Raw genomic sequence first — 15,951 nt, forward strand, 5'->3', positions numbered from 1 at the left:
GACTACATCGTAAATGAAAACGATAGAAATGTCGGGAATAAAAATGACATTGTGAAATGAGCTACGTTAGATTAAACTTCTACCCTTCTGTTGTTTATCTGTAGTTTTGTTCGTATCTTGTTGCATAGACAATGCAAAATATAGGATATTCGAAGATGAAATGTTGTTAACTAAAATAGTCTTAAAGGGCACCTAGCCTATTTTACCTGCTTTTCTTGAAATCTCTTTTTCTTGAGTCTTTTGTGTCTCCAAAATGTGTCTGTAAAGTTTCAGCTAAAAAAAACCCATAAGATTATTTATTATACCTTTCAGAATATTGAATTTTCTGTTCTGAACAATATGTAGCTTGTTTTGTGTTTGATTCCATTTTGGGTCTCAGAAATTCATTTTTAATCCAGATATTTTTTAATCTCTATTTTGCAGAATTTATAAGGCTCAGACTGAGCTTAATGTTCTGAAATGGTAATCAAACAAACTCAAGGTCTTTATCCGGAATAAGTAGTATTTCACATAAACACTCTTCAAAACTTTATTGATCTACAAAAAACATCACAAGACACATATATATTTATACAAAAATAAAATCTAAGAAAGTAAGAATGGTTGCATACAGCAAGGTAGTGAACAGCAATATGGTCCATTAAAAGTGGGTTAGAATTATTAAACTCATCATATATTAGGTCCCCTACTGTTCCAACCTCTTGATAACACATTAAAAGTGCTGTGGATTGTACATGCAAGGCGTGATCACCATTGAGTTGCATATTAACTTGCTCAGCCATTCATTCTATCATTTCAGACTAAATTCATGATTGTGAGACACAAGTTTACAAACAGATTACAAAAAAATGTTTTAAAATCCACTTGTTTGCTCTTTTCTTTGCTAGACTGTCATTCAGAAATAAATTTGATAGATATTCAACACCGTTCAAATGTCTGGAGTTTGGGATTTTTATGGTTTTGTATGAAGTCTGACCAAAGTTACGTTTATTTGATATTGTGAAATATCAATTTTAAATAATCTTTTTATTGTAATATATGTAACACGTAATTTATTCCTGTGATGCAAAGCTGAAGTTTTAGCATCATTACTCCAAGAAAAATGTCTCATTACTATTATTTCTTATTACTATTATTGTTGAAGACATTCTTCTCTTGTAGTGCAGAAACTCAAAAATCAAAACTCAGAAGGACAGGATATTTTCAGAATAGTATTTTTTCCTAACAATGTAAACAAGTCCTTGCTTTCAATTTTGATATATTTAATGCATCTTTGTCAAATAAAAGTGTAAACTTTATTTTATTTATAAAATAAAGTAATAATTAAAAACGATTTGACCCCAAACTTTTAAACGGCGGTGAATTGCTCATAAATACGAGAGCTGACAGCTTACACAGAACTTTATGTTGCATACCAAAAAAAAGAAGATGTTTCTTTTCCAACAGACATTCTCATCTTCTATATTTGTACATTCGCTTTCTTTCTCTCTGCTTTTCCTTCGAGCGACTTTGGTCACTGGGCCATCTGGACCACCACCGCCTTCCAGGCCTTTTCTTTGTCAAAATCCCTTAATGTGCCATTTGATGCCAGTTGCTACAAGAAAAAATGAGAGGATGTCAAACAAATTACCCAATAATCACTCTGTAATCTTTCTTTGATAATCCCACGATGTGTGCTTTCACAGAATCAAAGCAGCCGATCACAATACAGTTTTCAATTGATTAATCTCACATATGCGGATATAGACCATTTCAATGTGGTCATGTCATTGGCCCATGAACATTTCCTGCTTGTTAGCAAACTATTTCATAACTGTAACAAGAGGCAATTCAATCATAAATGTTAATACAGCTATCATAACATTATTTATCAATATGTGGCTCTTTTTGGATTCTCTGAAGCTAAATGTAAAACAAGATATGAATGTTAATGTAAAAAATGTAAAACAAGATATACGTTGGGACCATTGTTGTTGTTGTTTGCATCCCTCAAAATGGTCAATAGCACACATAGTACATACACTTCCTGTACTCTTAAATTGACTTGTCAGTCATTTACTGGGCTCTATGTTTGAGTGTTTACCTCAGAGTGTTTTTTGTGCAGTGTGTCCCATCCGTTAGCACCCATGCGGATCTGGCTCTTGTAGGAAGCGCACTGTACAACAGTGGCTAAAGTCAGCACTGCTGGCACCAGCAGCAGCAGCATCAGGACCAACAACAGGATATCATATGACTGCTGCATGCACAACATACATTCATAAACTTAATATACATCAAAGATTGATTTAAAGGTTAATAAAGTATCTAAATTTGTTATTTAAAGGGTTAATTTCATTTTTTAATTTTGTGGAACTGCATGAGCAAATTTGCTATAATAACTAAAATTAAAACAATAAAAAATAATGTCTAGCCATTGAGAAAAAAAAATACGGATGTACCGAATATATACACATACATACATACATACATATAAAATAAAATATATATATATACACACACACACACACACACACATATATATATATATGTATGTATATATGTGTATTGATATATGTGTGTGTGTGTGTATATATATATAAACCAAACTAATATTAAAATCAAGACATAACATTGAATACATTAATAGCATATACATATTACAATAATATTACAATGTTAGAATTTTTTTTAAAATAATTTTGCAAGCAAATAAGTACGTAAATAATTTTGGTATTACAGCTTAGAGACCAATTCTCACAATTAACAGGTTTCTCATTAGGATGCATATTACTAGATTATTGGCTGTTTATTAGTACTGAAAAGCACATATTAATGCCTTAATATTTAAAGGGGGGCCTGGCCTAACGGTTAAGAATTGGACTACAAAAGGTTTGAGTCCAGCACCAGCAGGGATTGTAGGTGGAGGGAGTGAACTCAAACTGAGTAAGTCGCTTTGGATAAAAGCATTTGCTAAACGTAAATGCCATATTCTGCATGATTATATTTTAGAAAGGTTAAACAAATGTGCTCACTCATTCATAGAATCAGACGTTGATGCCTTTTTATGTCTCCGTTATGAATTATGAGATATTTGTTTCACTGGTCCAAGTGATGAATTGATTTCTCACCTAACATAAACTGCTGATGAGCTTGCTATCAATTGATTTTTATCTTGCAGACTTGAGCATGGTTACCATGTTTATATTTGCCAAAAAAATAAAAAACAGACACACCAATCGATCCGTGTTCGAAAACTTTTTAATAATGACAAAACTCTCATTTTTCTATGCACTATCCCTTTAAGGTGTCAGCCTGGAAAGGTCAAACTCTGACATATTTAAACTAATTTGATTTGGTGCACAGAAATGACTCACCTTGGCTAATGCTACTTCCTGCAGAAAGATCTCAATAAAACTAATCACACTGCTGGACAAGAATGCAGAGGCTGAGAAGAGCAGTGGCGAAGTCACACTACTTATAGCAATCAGCATTTCCACCTACAGCAGACAAAAACAAGAAGGCAGACCATCAATAGAAAGAATAGAGAAAGCTACAGTTGAAGTCAGAATTATTAGCCCTCTTCTATATTTTTTTCTCCAATTTGTTTAAATGGAAACAATATTTGTTCAACAGATTTCTAAACATAATGATTTTAATAACCAATTTCTTAAAACTGATTTCTTTTATCTTTGCCATAATATTTTACTATATTTTTAAACATGGTGAACATGCTCAGGGACGTTCGATTGCACTGCTGCTCATTATTGCTGGAGAGAGATCCTAACGGAGACTCACCAGACTTTTGTTGGGATTTTCTGCCACCACATGGCTGGCGATGGCACTGGGGAAACACTGAAAGAAAAAAACGAAGCACGTTGGTTACAGTAATTGATTCTAATATTTAATATAATGAACCGATCTCACCGCTGCCAGAATCCAGAAGAAGGTGACAGAAAGGTAAGGCTCGGGGAGAAGAGCGCCCAAATTAAGGGCAATAATTCCTCCAAAAACTGCGGCGATGCCTACTATGAGCTCAATCACCTATGTTGGAGAAACAGCGTGTATATACAGTGCAGAAACACACACACGTGATCTCATTTGTAGGCGACTCACGGCGAAGGCCTTGAGAAGACGAGCGGGGAACGATGTTTGGGTCACAATCATGGGGCCTTCAGACACCAGCTGGAGGAAAAGATGGATGACAGCAATGAGGAAAAGAGGGAGAGCATGTGAAATGCAAACTGCATAAGCTGAAGACAATTATTGTAAATCGTAGACTTTTTGCATGGTGATGATATCTTGCTTTACTGGGAGTTAAGCAAGCAGCATAAAAATATTGTGCAATTATTATGCAAATTGTAAATTGAGGCTGACATAAATTGTAATATAACTTATTATTAGTATTATTATTATTAATATTATTATTATAAATAATAATATTAATATGAATAATAATATTATATATATATATATATATATATATATATATATATATATATATATATATATATATATATATATATGTGTGTGTGTGTGTGTGTGTATATATATATATATATATATATATATATATATATATATATATATATATATATATATATATATACATACATATATACATATATATTACTGGATGTAGAGTCATATTAAGAAAATATGTATCAACAATTTTTACAATCAAAATTCATTATTATTTCAGTTAAAATAATAATGGTTACTTCCAGATTTGATTCTAAAATTGGTGTAAAAACAATTCAAAATTAAAGTAACATTGCAGTCTACACTCATAAAAAAGTCAGAAACTGGATTAATCAGTACATTATATACTGTAAATAATCCATAAATACAGACCTTGCTGTGACTGCAGCAGTCGTCCACTGAACGCGCTGACAAAATAACAGTACTGGCGGTGAGCACTTCCAGCACAATAAGCAGGAGCAGGTTAAAGTTAATCTTTAAAGGATCAGACAGCTCATTTTAGCTCATTTATAGCAGCTCATATTTAGTTCAACAGATCAGAACAAGTATAAAATATGCACCTTATCAATTCATCTTAAAAAATTGTAATATTAACATAAGCAAAATACTAGCCACTTGAGCCTTTTTATTTTGATGTTACCACACTTTTTAGGTTACCTGACACACATTTTATGGGTATGAGAGTTGGGTGTGATGTTCTCACATTGATGGCTGAAGGACTGATGGCAAGTTTACAGCCAAACCACACCAGACACGTGGTTGTCACAGCAAATGAAGACACGTAGACCAGCTGAAAGTCTGAGACCTAAGAAACACAATACAGCTTTGATACGGTATGTGTACAAATGTCATTCTGCATTTATCTGCCAGATTTAAAATCTACAGAAAGATACCTACATCTTCACTACGTATAGATGTAGAAACTGCATTATTTTAAGCTTGATTAACTGAAAACATAATTGATGAACAGTGTTTGAATGAATATTAATTTGTTTCATAGAATACATGTTAAATTTAAAACCGTATTAATATGAAGTCTTAAACTGTAATTAATTTAACTATATTAAACAATCTTTTTTTAAAGAAACACTGAAAATGAAGACATACAGCATTGAACTGACCTCTTGTTTAAGTATTTTATATTTCTCTGTTTTGTTTTAAATATATTTTTACATACAAAGCATTCATATTTATTATCAAATAAATTTATAAACATTCTGAAGCATAAAACTTTTGGTAGAACTTTAAGGAGAAGAGTATCAAAGGAGGGGCTGAACTCTGACAGGCTTTAACAGGTACCAGCAGCCTTACAATAAAACACATGCATCCTCCCCCATGTGTGAGTCTGCATATGTGGTTTAAAGGAAATAATGTTATCTTAATTTAAAGAATAACAGTACATATATATATATATATATATATATATATATATATATATATATATATATATATATATATATATATATATATATATATATATATATATATATATATATATATATATACACACATATATATACACATATATATGCACATACATATATGTAGAAGGCGCGAATCGAATCATATGTTTTCAATGTAATTGAAATTTCAATGTAACAGATACGCCAGCTTTTATGAGAAGACTTTTTTTATTCCACTTTCGATTTGATCGATGAACTGGATGAACCTGTCCGACTGTCAGTGAATGGCAAATGAAAATGTCCCTTACCTCAAAACTCTGTGCATTAAAAGAAAAAGAAAACACATTGTACAGTCAGAAGTGTAACATGCATTCATAACCTGTTTATGTGCAGCAACGCTACTTTGAATGAGTCCGGTTTACTTTACATTAAACGGCAGCTCAGTTTCACGAAAGATGAAGTTAAGATGCTGTTCTTTTATCCCACATAGATGCTATGAGGATAAACAAGAGATGAAAAAGAGATCAAGACCGTGAGTATAAGGATGACAGCTTCTAAAAGTGTCTGAGAGACATCCCCTTTTTGCCCAGTAGCCCTACCTTGTGTTTTATTTGCTAATTTAAACTATTTTTTTAAAAGATAAATATATTGTATAAAACTATACATTATTTTACTTCATATTACCTATACATCTGATAAGCTTTTTATATTAATGGACAATGGACAGATATTGATGTTTCATAATGTTTTTACACTACATTATTTGAATCTTACAAGCTTAGTTTATGATATTTGCAATTTTTACATCGTTCAACTTAAATTAAATCTAAATCCCAAATATCAGAAATGACAACACATTGTTTAGATTTAATTCATGTCAATTTATTTTATGTTATTGATTAATGCACTTGACATATTTCATTCATTCATTTTCCTTCTGCTTTGTCCCTGGTTTATCAGGGGTTACCACAGCGGAATGAACCACCACTTACTTAACATATTTATTTTGAATTTTAGGTGGTTTGTGTAATGTGTTTCATGTTTGTAAAATAATTTCTAATGCCATCTTTAGTAATTTTTCAAGTAATTACACTGTCTTGTCCCGATAGGTGGATTTAGAGGTTTTTGCAAAAAAAGCACAAGTGGATTTAGCTGGTTTTGACGCAAAAGAAAATTGACCTTATTTATAACCACGTAAATTACTCCAACTCAACAACATTACAAACACATAGGCAAATTTCACAATATACACATTAAACTAAGAAAAAATACATTTAAACAGACTGTGTGCCTCCTCAGGGTGGCGCTGAATAAATGTTATATAATCCAGATATTTTGCATTTTGCGTTCTGATGAGCTGTGAACACTCAGTAGGCCATGGCCTACTTCACACAATTGCGCCTTTTTAGTCTCCCTGTGTCCCCCATTTTCAAAATAAGAGTCCCACATACATAGTATAGTCAATACTAGCTAGTTAAAAATATGGAAAAAATTATCATTGTTGTAATCTCACTAGAAAATGTTGTGGCCAATCAAACACAGCCTAATTATTATACAATAATAATCATCAGTGTTGCTGTTTTGTTCCGAATGACTTGTTTTTTACTGGGATTTTACACAGGACTTAGATGGGAACGTGGAAACAGTAATGTTTGTGGATCACGGTATGCCTATGTCTTATTATTCATCTATGCCTAGATATATCCAGATTTTCATTCAGTGGCTCCTTGAACTAGACAGAGTTGATTTCTCTGTACTTTACTGAAAAAAACAATGGTTCACTTACTGCGACTTGTCTGTTCTTGGCAATGGCGAAGCTCACCACTGCTGCTGGTATACTCTGCAAGCCAAAAGCAAACACATACACGAATGTCAGTCTGACAAATGGCCCCATGAATCCTTTCCGAACAAACCCAAGGTGAAACACTCACAGATCCAGCAGTACAGCGCAGGTAATCCATTGCAGCAGGAAACACATTACCCATGTAGAGCGAGAAAGCCGATGCTATCAGCAAGCTGCTCTGAGGGTCAGATACAGATGGACACATTCAGACGACTGAGAAAATCAGTGTGCTAAGTCTCTCAGTCAAGGTGGTGCAAATCTGCTTACCCCTACAACCACGCTGTAAAGCCAGACTCTGTAGCTGAAGCAGGGATGTAACGGGCCGGGCTGATCCAGCTGGAGGTCACTGGCTCTGACATCCACTGTGTAGCCGTCTCTCTCCAATCGCTCGCGCTCCAGATGCCGACTCAGCGTTCCTACACCACTGTTTCTCTCCAGGGTGGACATCTGGGCATAGCTGAACACTTCCTGAGCTGATGCCTCCTCTCGCTGCATCCTCAAATCCATGAGGCACCCTAGAGACACAATCTGTTTAAATCGCATGTATCGACTTTGTGAGTAAAACTCACTGAAGGCAAACATTTACGAAGTAGGTAAAGTGTATGGCTTACAGAGTATTGACAGACTTGACGTGATCCTTTTAATGAAACTTACCTCAGAATCTAAGTCTTAAATTGGCATTCAACACATTTGACTTTACAGGGTCAACATTTCAAGGTCATCCAGTAACGGACCTATATCTATACACTGAAAAAAATTACGTTTGCTGTTTGTTTAAATTACTTATTTAAAATGAGCTGAAACAACACAATTCTTGAGATTGTTTTGGGATAACTTAATTGTTTTATGTTCAGCTGACTTAAATTTTTAAAAACAATCAGGTTGACTTAATCAATTTGTGTTGGGACAACATGAAGGAATTGTGTGGCACCCAGCATTTTTTACAATGTACCATCAAAAAATAATGTTTGCTGTTTGTTCAAACTACTTATTCAAAATGAGCTGAAACAACACAATTATTGAGTGGTTTTCTGTGACAACTTAATTGTTTTAAGTTCAATCCACCTAAATTAGTAAAAATGAATACACGAATTACCAGTTTGTAAACATTCAGTATGCGCGGTCACCAATGGTTGCAGAAAAAAAAACGGGAGCGCTAGTATTTACAGAGAGGGAATGACATCCTATGCGGTACAGAGTTTGTAAGTTATATTGATTACATATTATACATTATTTACATAATGCTTTCAGCGTATTATAACAGCTTTTCACCCAATGATAAGCACAGTTATTCAGCAAAGTTAATGTTAAAGTGAGCAGCGTTCGTCTGACAGGTCCATTTGCGATAGCACCTTCCCAATGGATATTGGATAAGACGAAATGGCCAAGCATCCAGCCCGAAATATACAACTATCTCATTAAAACTTCAAGTGATTTTACAAGAGAGAAGTTAAAAGTCTACAAGTCTTTGGATGCCCATAATGCTGTTCTGTGTGGTCATGTGCAAGAAATAATGTTGCATGATTATCAGATTCAAAACTATGTAGTGCTAAAAACAAAGGTTCTGCCTAGCCAAAGACAGAAAAGAAGACGGAACTGTACAAGGCCTGGGTAATCATCAAGAAACAAAGCAACTGCATTCTGATAGTAAACTGCACCTGTACGGCAGGGTATGTGAACTTGCATGTTTAAATTTTCATTCTAAGCATTCAGTGTCCGCGTTTAATTAACCATATTTAACTGTTTTTGCTGAAATCATTTCTGCAATCAAAAACGAGTAATGTGTATGATTCAGCATAGCATGAACTTATCAGATATGAAATAAGAACTGCAGAGTCAAGCATTTTTAATTAGATCCTCACTCCATTCAGCTCCCTTTTAGCCAAAGATGTCTGCGGTTGGCATTAAAAGCAGTGTGGTGTACAGTAAAAGTTAAGTTTTCTATTTCTGGACTTTTTTTATTTTTGGAAATAACTAAGTTTTCGAATTTGGCATCCTACAGCACAACACAACATGCAACCTGTCTTTTTTTGCAACCGGGGACCCGTGTGACATCATGTGTTACGTAGTTTGGTAATTCCTCTATAAGTTAACTCAATTCCATCATGTTGTCCCAGTATTTATTTACACTGTAGCTACTATAATGCAATTATTTTTTATTACATGTGTTGATTTGCATTCCGAGCTGGCAACACCCATGTCATGGGTTTGAATCCCTGACAATGTTTGGGTGAAAGGGATTGCAAGTAATTTTGAATAAGCATCTGCCAAATGCATATATGAAAATATATAAACTGATATTTGTATCATTTGTCAAAAAGCTCACTTAAAAGGAACATTGTGTTCAAGAATAATTCCAACCCAGCCTCATTCTGAAAACGTACCCCTATATAGATTTCTGGAGAGCGCCAAATATGTCCCAGGAGGTACTTTTTTGCATATTTGGTTTTTGTGAACCCATTGTGAGGCCACTGTGTACATTTCTTGAGAACTCAAATTTGTCTCGTGAGTGCCATTTGTGCCTGTTTTCCTTGTCTAAATGCACAAGAGGTTGCTGTCGTCTGACTAACGGACTGACCGATCGGCTGACCCACCCTCCACCTTCCCTAAACCCAACCAATAGTGTTTTCAAAAAGAATAATTGATCCGCCCACCCACTTCTCTAAACCCAACCAACAGTGTTTTCAAAAGCAATCCAGAAAAAGAAAAGTCTGATTTTTACCACATTTTCAGACTTTACCACATTCTCATCCTATTATTTACTTGTTTATTTTAATTTTGGTTTCTGTTTTTGTCTAACTTGCTTTCTGGAACCGTTCTTTGCCAGACTCGAACCCCGTCATCGCGGTCAGTTCTGCTGCACGTTACAAGTTTGCCGACGTACACGGCGAGTCACTGGATAGACTTGTAACAGCGGAAAAGCCGTCCATACGGAGGTAAGCGGTCAGCTGGTAATCGTGAAAAGGAACGGCATCATACCGCCCTGTAGCCTTCGTTTTAAAGACAAAATGCAGCCATACGTACCTCTGGCTACATTATTCGCCAGAAACATATATAAGGCTACATTTTCAGAGTCTATGTTGCAACCTTTAGTATTTGCAATGGAAAATTTTATTTACTGCACTTGTAAATAATACGCAAACAGCACTCAAAAAACATTTTTGCTGCTTGTTTAAACGACTAATTTAAAATGAGCTGAATGAACACAATTCTTAAGTTTTTTTGGGGACAACTTAATAGTTTATGTTAAATCCACCTCAATTCGTAAAATCAAAAAGCTAACTTAACTGAAACCCTGAATTTTGTACAGTGAAAATAATGCTTCTGGTGATACTTTACTCCATATCAATCATTCATTCATTTCCTTTCGCTTAGTCCCTTATTTATCAGGAGTCACCACATTGAACTGCCAACTAATAACTGGCATATGTTTTAAGCAGTGGATGCCCATCCAGACACACACACACACACACACACACACACACACACTATACGGCCAATTTAGCTCATTCAATTCACTTATAGCGCATGTCTTCGGACTGTGGGGGAAACCAGAGCTTGCGGAGGAAACCCATGCGAACACGGGGAGAACATGCAAACTCCACACAGAAATGCCAACTGGGCCAGCTAGGATTTGAACAAGCAACCTTCTTGCTGTGAGGTGACAGTGCTGACCATTGAGTCACTGTGCCGCCCCTACTCTATATCATTATGTTATTTATTCAGCTTATACTGAATTATACTTTTGATTGCATCTTTTGCTTTATTCCTGACAAGGTCAATTTATAAAAGAGGCTTAAACATGGTTAAATAAAAGTTAACTGATCATGCTCATGTTCATCTTAAAAACCTTGCTTTATAATACATCTTCCTTTATTGGACACAATTAATCTTGATCAATTATAAAAATAAAAAAAAAAACCACACTGAACTGCCAACTGACCCAGCTGGGACTCGAACCAGCGACCTTCTTACTGCGAGGCAGTGCTAACCACTGAGCCACCATGTCACCCCTTTCAGTGTATGGTTAATTTTTGCCCCAATAATATTTAATATGCTACTAACATTAAAGTGCCAGATTGAACAGACTGAATTTTAACATCTTGCTTTACTCAATACATACATTTACATAAAATGTTCTTAATTAGGCATAGTTGAGAAAACATATGGACCATAAAACAGTGACATAACATCAACCGGCTGAGTTAACACTCCATGACAAGCTTTTGAAAAGAACTTTTTTTTGAGGAGACTTGAAGAGAGTGGGGCATTGAAAGTGCTCCAAAAACACATATGTGTACTGAAAACACACTGAAATCACCAAACTAGACCTACAGTATGATATGAGCTCTTAATTTCACTTAACTATCAATAGCTCCCTCTCCAGGAAAAAAAAGAGATTATATCTGGTCCACAATTAAGCAACCAAAGACACGCCGCACTTTCAAAACAATCTAGCCAAGCGCAAAGACCAAAAACATTCCAAACAGAATAAGTGAGTGGAAAAATCTACACACTCTCAAAAGTCAAAAGCACACAAGCAAGATGAGTATGAGTAATTTACTAAAATAAGTCAGATGTTTTGCATACGTTAACTATTGTCATTGCCAAGCTCCAACATTAGCATCCACAAGTGTTCAGTAAATTGCTCATATCGCTTTCCTTTTGGTCAACAAATAAGAAATAAAAATAAAAAACATATGGAGCATAAAATATTGGTTTTACAGTGACATAACCACAACCCACTGTGTTTACTCTCAGTGACAAGCTTTTGCAAAATATATGTTTTCAATTAGAGCAAGGCCTTGACAAATCTCTGAAAACACATACAGTAAGTGTGCTAAAACACAAAGTTTTCTTCCTTGCACTCACAAAACTGAGGCTTTAATATGACCTCTAAGTGCCATAATAACTACCAATATCTTCCTCTTCAGGGCAAAAAAGGAGAATATTTCTGGTCAACAACAAAGAAGTAAAATGCAATCAAAGTGAAAATATATGGAGCAAGTTAGAGAGCAGTGCTCAAAAAACACATAAGTGGTACTGTGACAAAAATACCATATAATGATATAAATAATATCTTCATAACAATATATTCTGATATAGTTTTAGTTTTTCTGTCAATTCAATCAATTAATAGTTTATATACATTGATCACATGGAAAGGACTATTCCATTTTTACATATGTGTTTATTTTCCCACTTTATTTAGAATTTCATGGCAAGTTTAATATTTTAAAAATTAATCTAAAACACATTCAAAACTAATGATTACAGGCCAGACATAACATATTGCCAAGTAAGATGCTAAATGTAAACATTGGGCTTTCAAGATTGCAAATTTCTCACAATGCTGTTTTTCATGTTTCTGTCTGCATCCCCGTAATGGTGTGTAAAATTGCGCTTGTGTAAATGATAAAAAAGTATTACCATATAAAATATATTTCACATAATAAATGATAGAGCATAATAAGAAACAACAGACTTTTTATTTTGTTCACATGATAAACAACCCCAAATCAGAAAAAGATTGGACAGTATAGAAAACACAATTAAAAAAAGGAGTGATTTCTGAATTTACTTTGATTTGTATTTCATTGCAGACAATACAACAAACATTATTTAATGTGTTCCTCATGATTTTTATTATTTTATTTTTACAACACTTAAAATACAATTAGGGACTGAAGACACCAAGAGATGTAAGTGTTTCAGGTGTAATTTTGTCTTATTCTTCTTGCAAACAAGTCTTAAGGTGGACAACAGCACAGGGTCTTCATTGTCGCCTTTTGCATTTTAAAATGCGCCACATGTTCTCTATTGGAGACAGGTCGGGACTGCAGGCAGGCCATTCAAGTACCTGCATCCTCTTCCTCTGCTGCCAGGACTTTGTAATGTGTGCAGAATGTGCTTTTGGACTTGTTGCTGGTATCAGTCTGGATGATCCATTTCTTCTTTTATCCGGAGAACCCGACATCCATTTCTCCCCAAAAAAAATGCCTGAAATAGTGATTCATCTGACCACAGTACATGTTTCCACTGTGTGATGGTCCATCTCAGATGCCTACAATCCCAGAGAGGTTGACGGTGCTTCTGAACACTGTTAACATAGGGCATTCTTTTGGCACAGTACAGTTTTAACTGACATTTGTGAATGTAAATATGTATTGTGGTATATGAAAAAGGTTTGCCAAAGAAGCCCCGAGCTCATGTGGTGATATCGCTTAAAGGTGAATGACGATTCTTGATGCAGTGCCGCCTGAGGGATCGGGGTCTTTGTTGTAACATTTTGCCCTTTAAACTGCACCACACTTTCTCTATTGGAGACAGGTCGAGACTGCAGACAGGCCAGTCAAGTACCTGTATCTTCTTTGGTTCGGAGAACACAACATCTATTTCTCTCTAAAAAAATACCTGAAATACTGATTCATCTGACCACACATGTTTCCACTGTGTAATACTCTATCCAAGATGCCTCTGAGCCTAGAGAAGTCGATGGACACATGCTTCTGGACACTGTTAATATAGGGTGTCATTTTGGCACAGTACATTTGGCATTTGTGGATATAACTATGTATTGTGGTAAATGAAAAAGGTTTGCCAAAGTAGTCCCAAGTCCCGAGTGGTGATATCGCTCACAGATAAATGACGATTCTTGATGCAGTGCCGCCTGAGGGATCGGTGTCTTCGTTGTCGCATTTTTTACTTTAAAATGCACCACACTTTCTCTATTGGAGACAGGTCAGGACTACAGACAGGCCAGTCAAGTACCTGCATCTCCTGTATCAGTCGCCCTTGTCCTTTACGCACTGAAATACTTCCAGATTCCTTGAATCTGATGTTATGCACTGATGAAGGTGAAATATACAAATGTCTTCCTGTTTCTTTGATAAACATTGTTTTTAAACTTTTCAATAATTTACTCACGTATTTGTTGGCAAACTGGCGGTCTTCGGCCCATCTTTGCTTCTAAAGGACTAGATCTTTCTTGGGTGCAACTTTTTTTTAATCAAATCACAATTATAATCTGTTGACATCACAATTTTTAAAATTACATTATTATTTAACCAATTTACCTGATTACCAGGCCTAAATTACTCCTGCCCCCAACTTTTTTTTTATTTGTAGCAAAAACCAAAATTGGAATATGTGTTTATTTTGGGGGGCTAACAAAAAAAAAAAAAAAACATTAAATATCATGAGGAACACATTAAATAATATTTGTCATATTGTCTGCAATGAAATACAAGCCACAGAAAATGCTTTTTTACTTGAATTTTCCATACTGTTATAACTTTTTTCTAATTTGGGGTTGTACATCACAGCCCTATAAGTGTACTAAAAACATACTGTTTTCTCCTTTGCGTGAATGGAGGCTAAATGAACAAAATGAGGCTAGAATATAACCTCAGTGCCATAATAAGTGTATTTTAATCTCCAGGGTAAAAAAAAAAGAAAAGAAAATATTTCTGGTCAACACTATAAAAAAATAAAACACAATCAAACAGCCCCCCCCCCCCCCCCCCCCACACACACACACAATGAATAAAGCTCTTTTAGTGTATTACGTAAACAGCCACAGGAACACAATGCAATAAAGAGGATGCAGTGCGCAAATAATGCATGAAGGCAATGATTCATAAAAAGTTCGGAAATGCACCGGGTCCTCCCTCATCCTCTACTCCGCAGCTTTATTCTGAGCCCCAATTCCTTCCCTCCGTTCATTCATCTTATCTCTCCAGTCCTCTTTATCTTAATCTCCTCTTCCCACTCACCTGCCTCCAGCTTCAACACACCGTTTATTTCAGTTTAGCCCACCTGTTCCCCTGCTCCTGAGGAAGTCTAAGGTTTTAGTTGTACTTTATCTTTGTCTTCTTCCTCTTGGTCTCCTCCTCTCTCTCTGTCCCCTTTTCTCCAAGTCAATAAAAAACTTTTTGGATCGTTTCGAAAGCCTGGAACAGAAAGTTGAGCGTGTTGCCCTGCCAGCCAGTTTTAGCCAGTGAATGCAAATGGAGCAGAGAGATGGGGCTCAGATCAGGGGCTCTTACTCAATGAGAGAACTCACACATAAATCAACACCCCCTCGCTGCCATACTGTCATGGATTGGTCAGGCTCTCACGACCCCCACTCACGAAGATCACCATCACCTGACTTCTAATGAGCACACAGCTGCATCACATTCACGAGCACCAGATAAAAGCACAGCACTCCAGTCGCTCATTGTCCGGGCTCGTCTCGACGAAAGC

At 35.4% G+C, this 15,951-nt stretch overlaps 1 protein-coding gene across 3 annotated transcripts; it reads right to left on the reverse strand.

The window, feature by feature from the left end:
- Positions 1-515: 515 nt before the first annotated feature.
- On the reverse strand, positions 516-15,692 carry mlc1 (modulator of VRAC current 1). 3 transcript variants are annotated; one of them, XM_056478909.1, is made up of 12 exons: positions 15,523-15,692; positions 7,972-8,219; positions 7,793-7,882; positions 7,648-7,701; positions 5,162-5,263; positions 4,831-4,932; positions 4,093-4,161; positions 3,904-4,020; positions 3,775-3,831; positions 3,354-3,476; positions 2,084-2,236; positions 516-1,594 (listed from the first exon to the last, which is right to left on the reverse strand). In XM_056478909.1, exons 2-12 carry the CDS (start codon positions 8,209-8,211, stop codon positions 1,514-1,516), a joined length of 1,188 nt encoding a protein of 395 aa, XP_056334884.1. In that variant the 5' UTR covers positions 8,212-8,219; positions 15,523-15,692; the 3' UTR covers positions 516-1,513. The 3 variants fall into 3 exon arrangements, with proteins under 3 accessions (XP_056334884.1, XP_056334885.1, XP_056334883.1); XM_056478910.1 differs by having other exon boundaries at positions 15,480-15,692; XM_056478908.1 differs by lacking the exon at positions 15,523-15,692 and having other exon boundaries at positions 7,972-8,420.
- Positions 15,693-15,951: the final 259 nt, after the last annotated feature.

This window comes from Danio aesculapii, chromosome 18 (genome assembly GCF_903798145.1).
Source record: "Danio aesculapii chromosome 18, fDanAes4.1, whole genome shotgun sequence".
Classification (NCBI taxonomy): domain Eukaryota; kingdom Metazoa; phylum Chordata; class Actinopteri; order Cypriniformes; family Danionidae; genus Danio; species Danio aesculapii.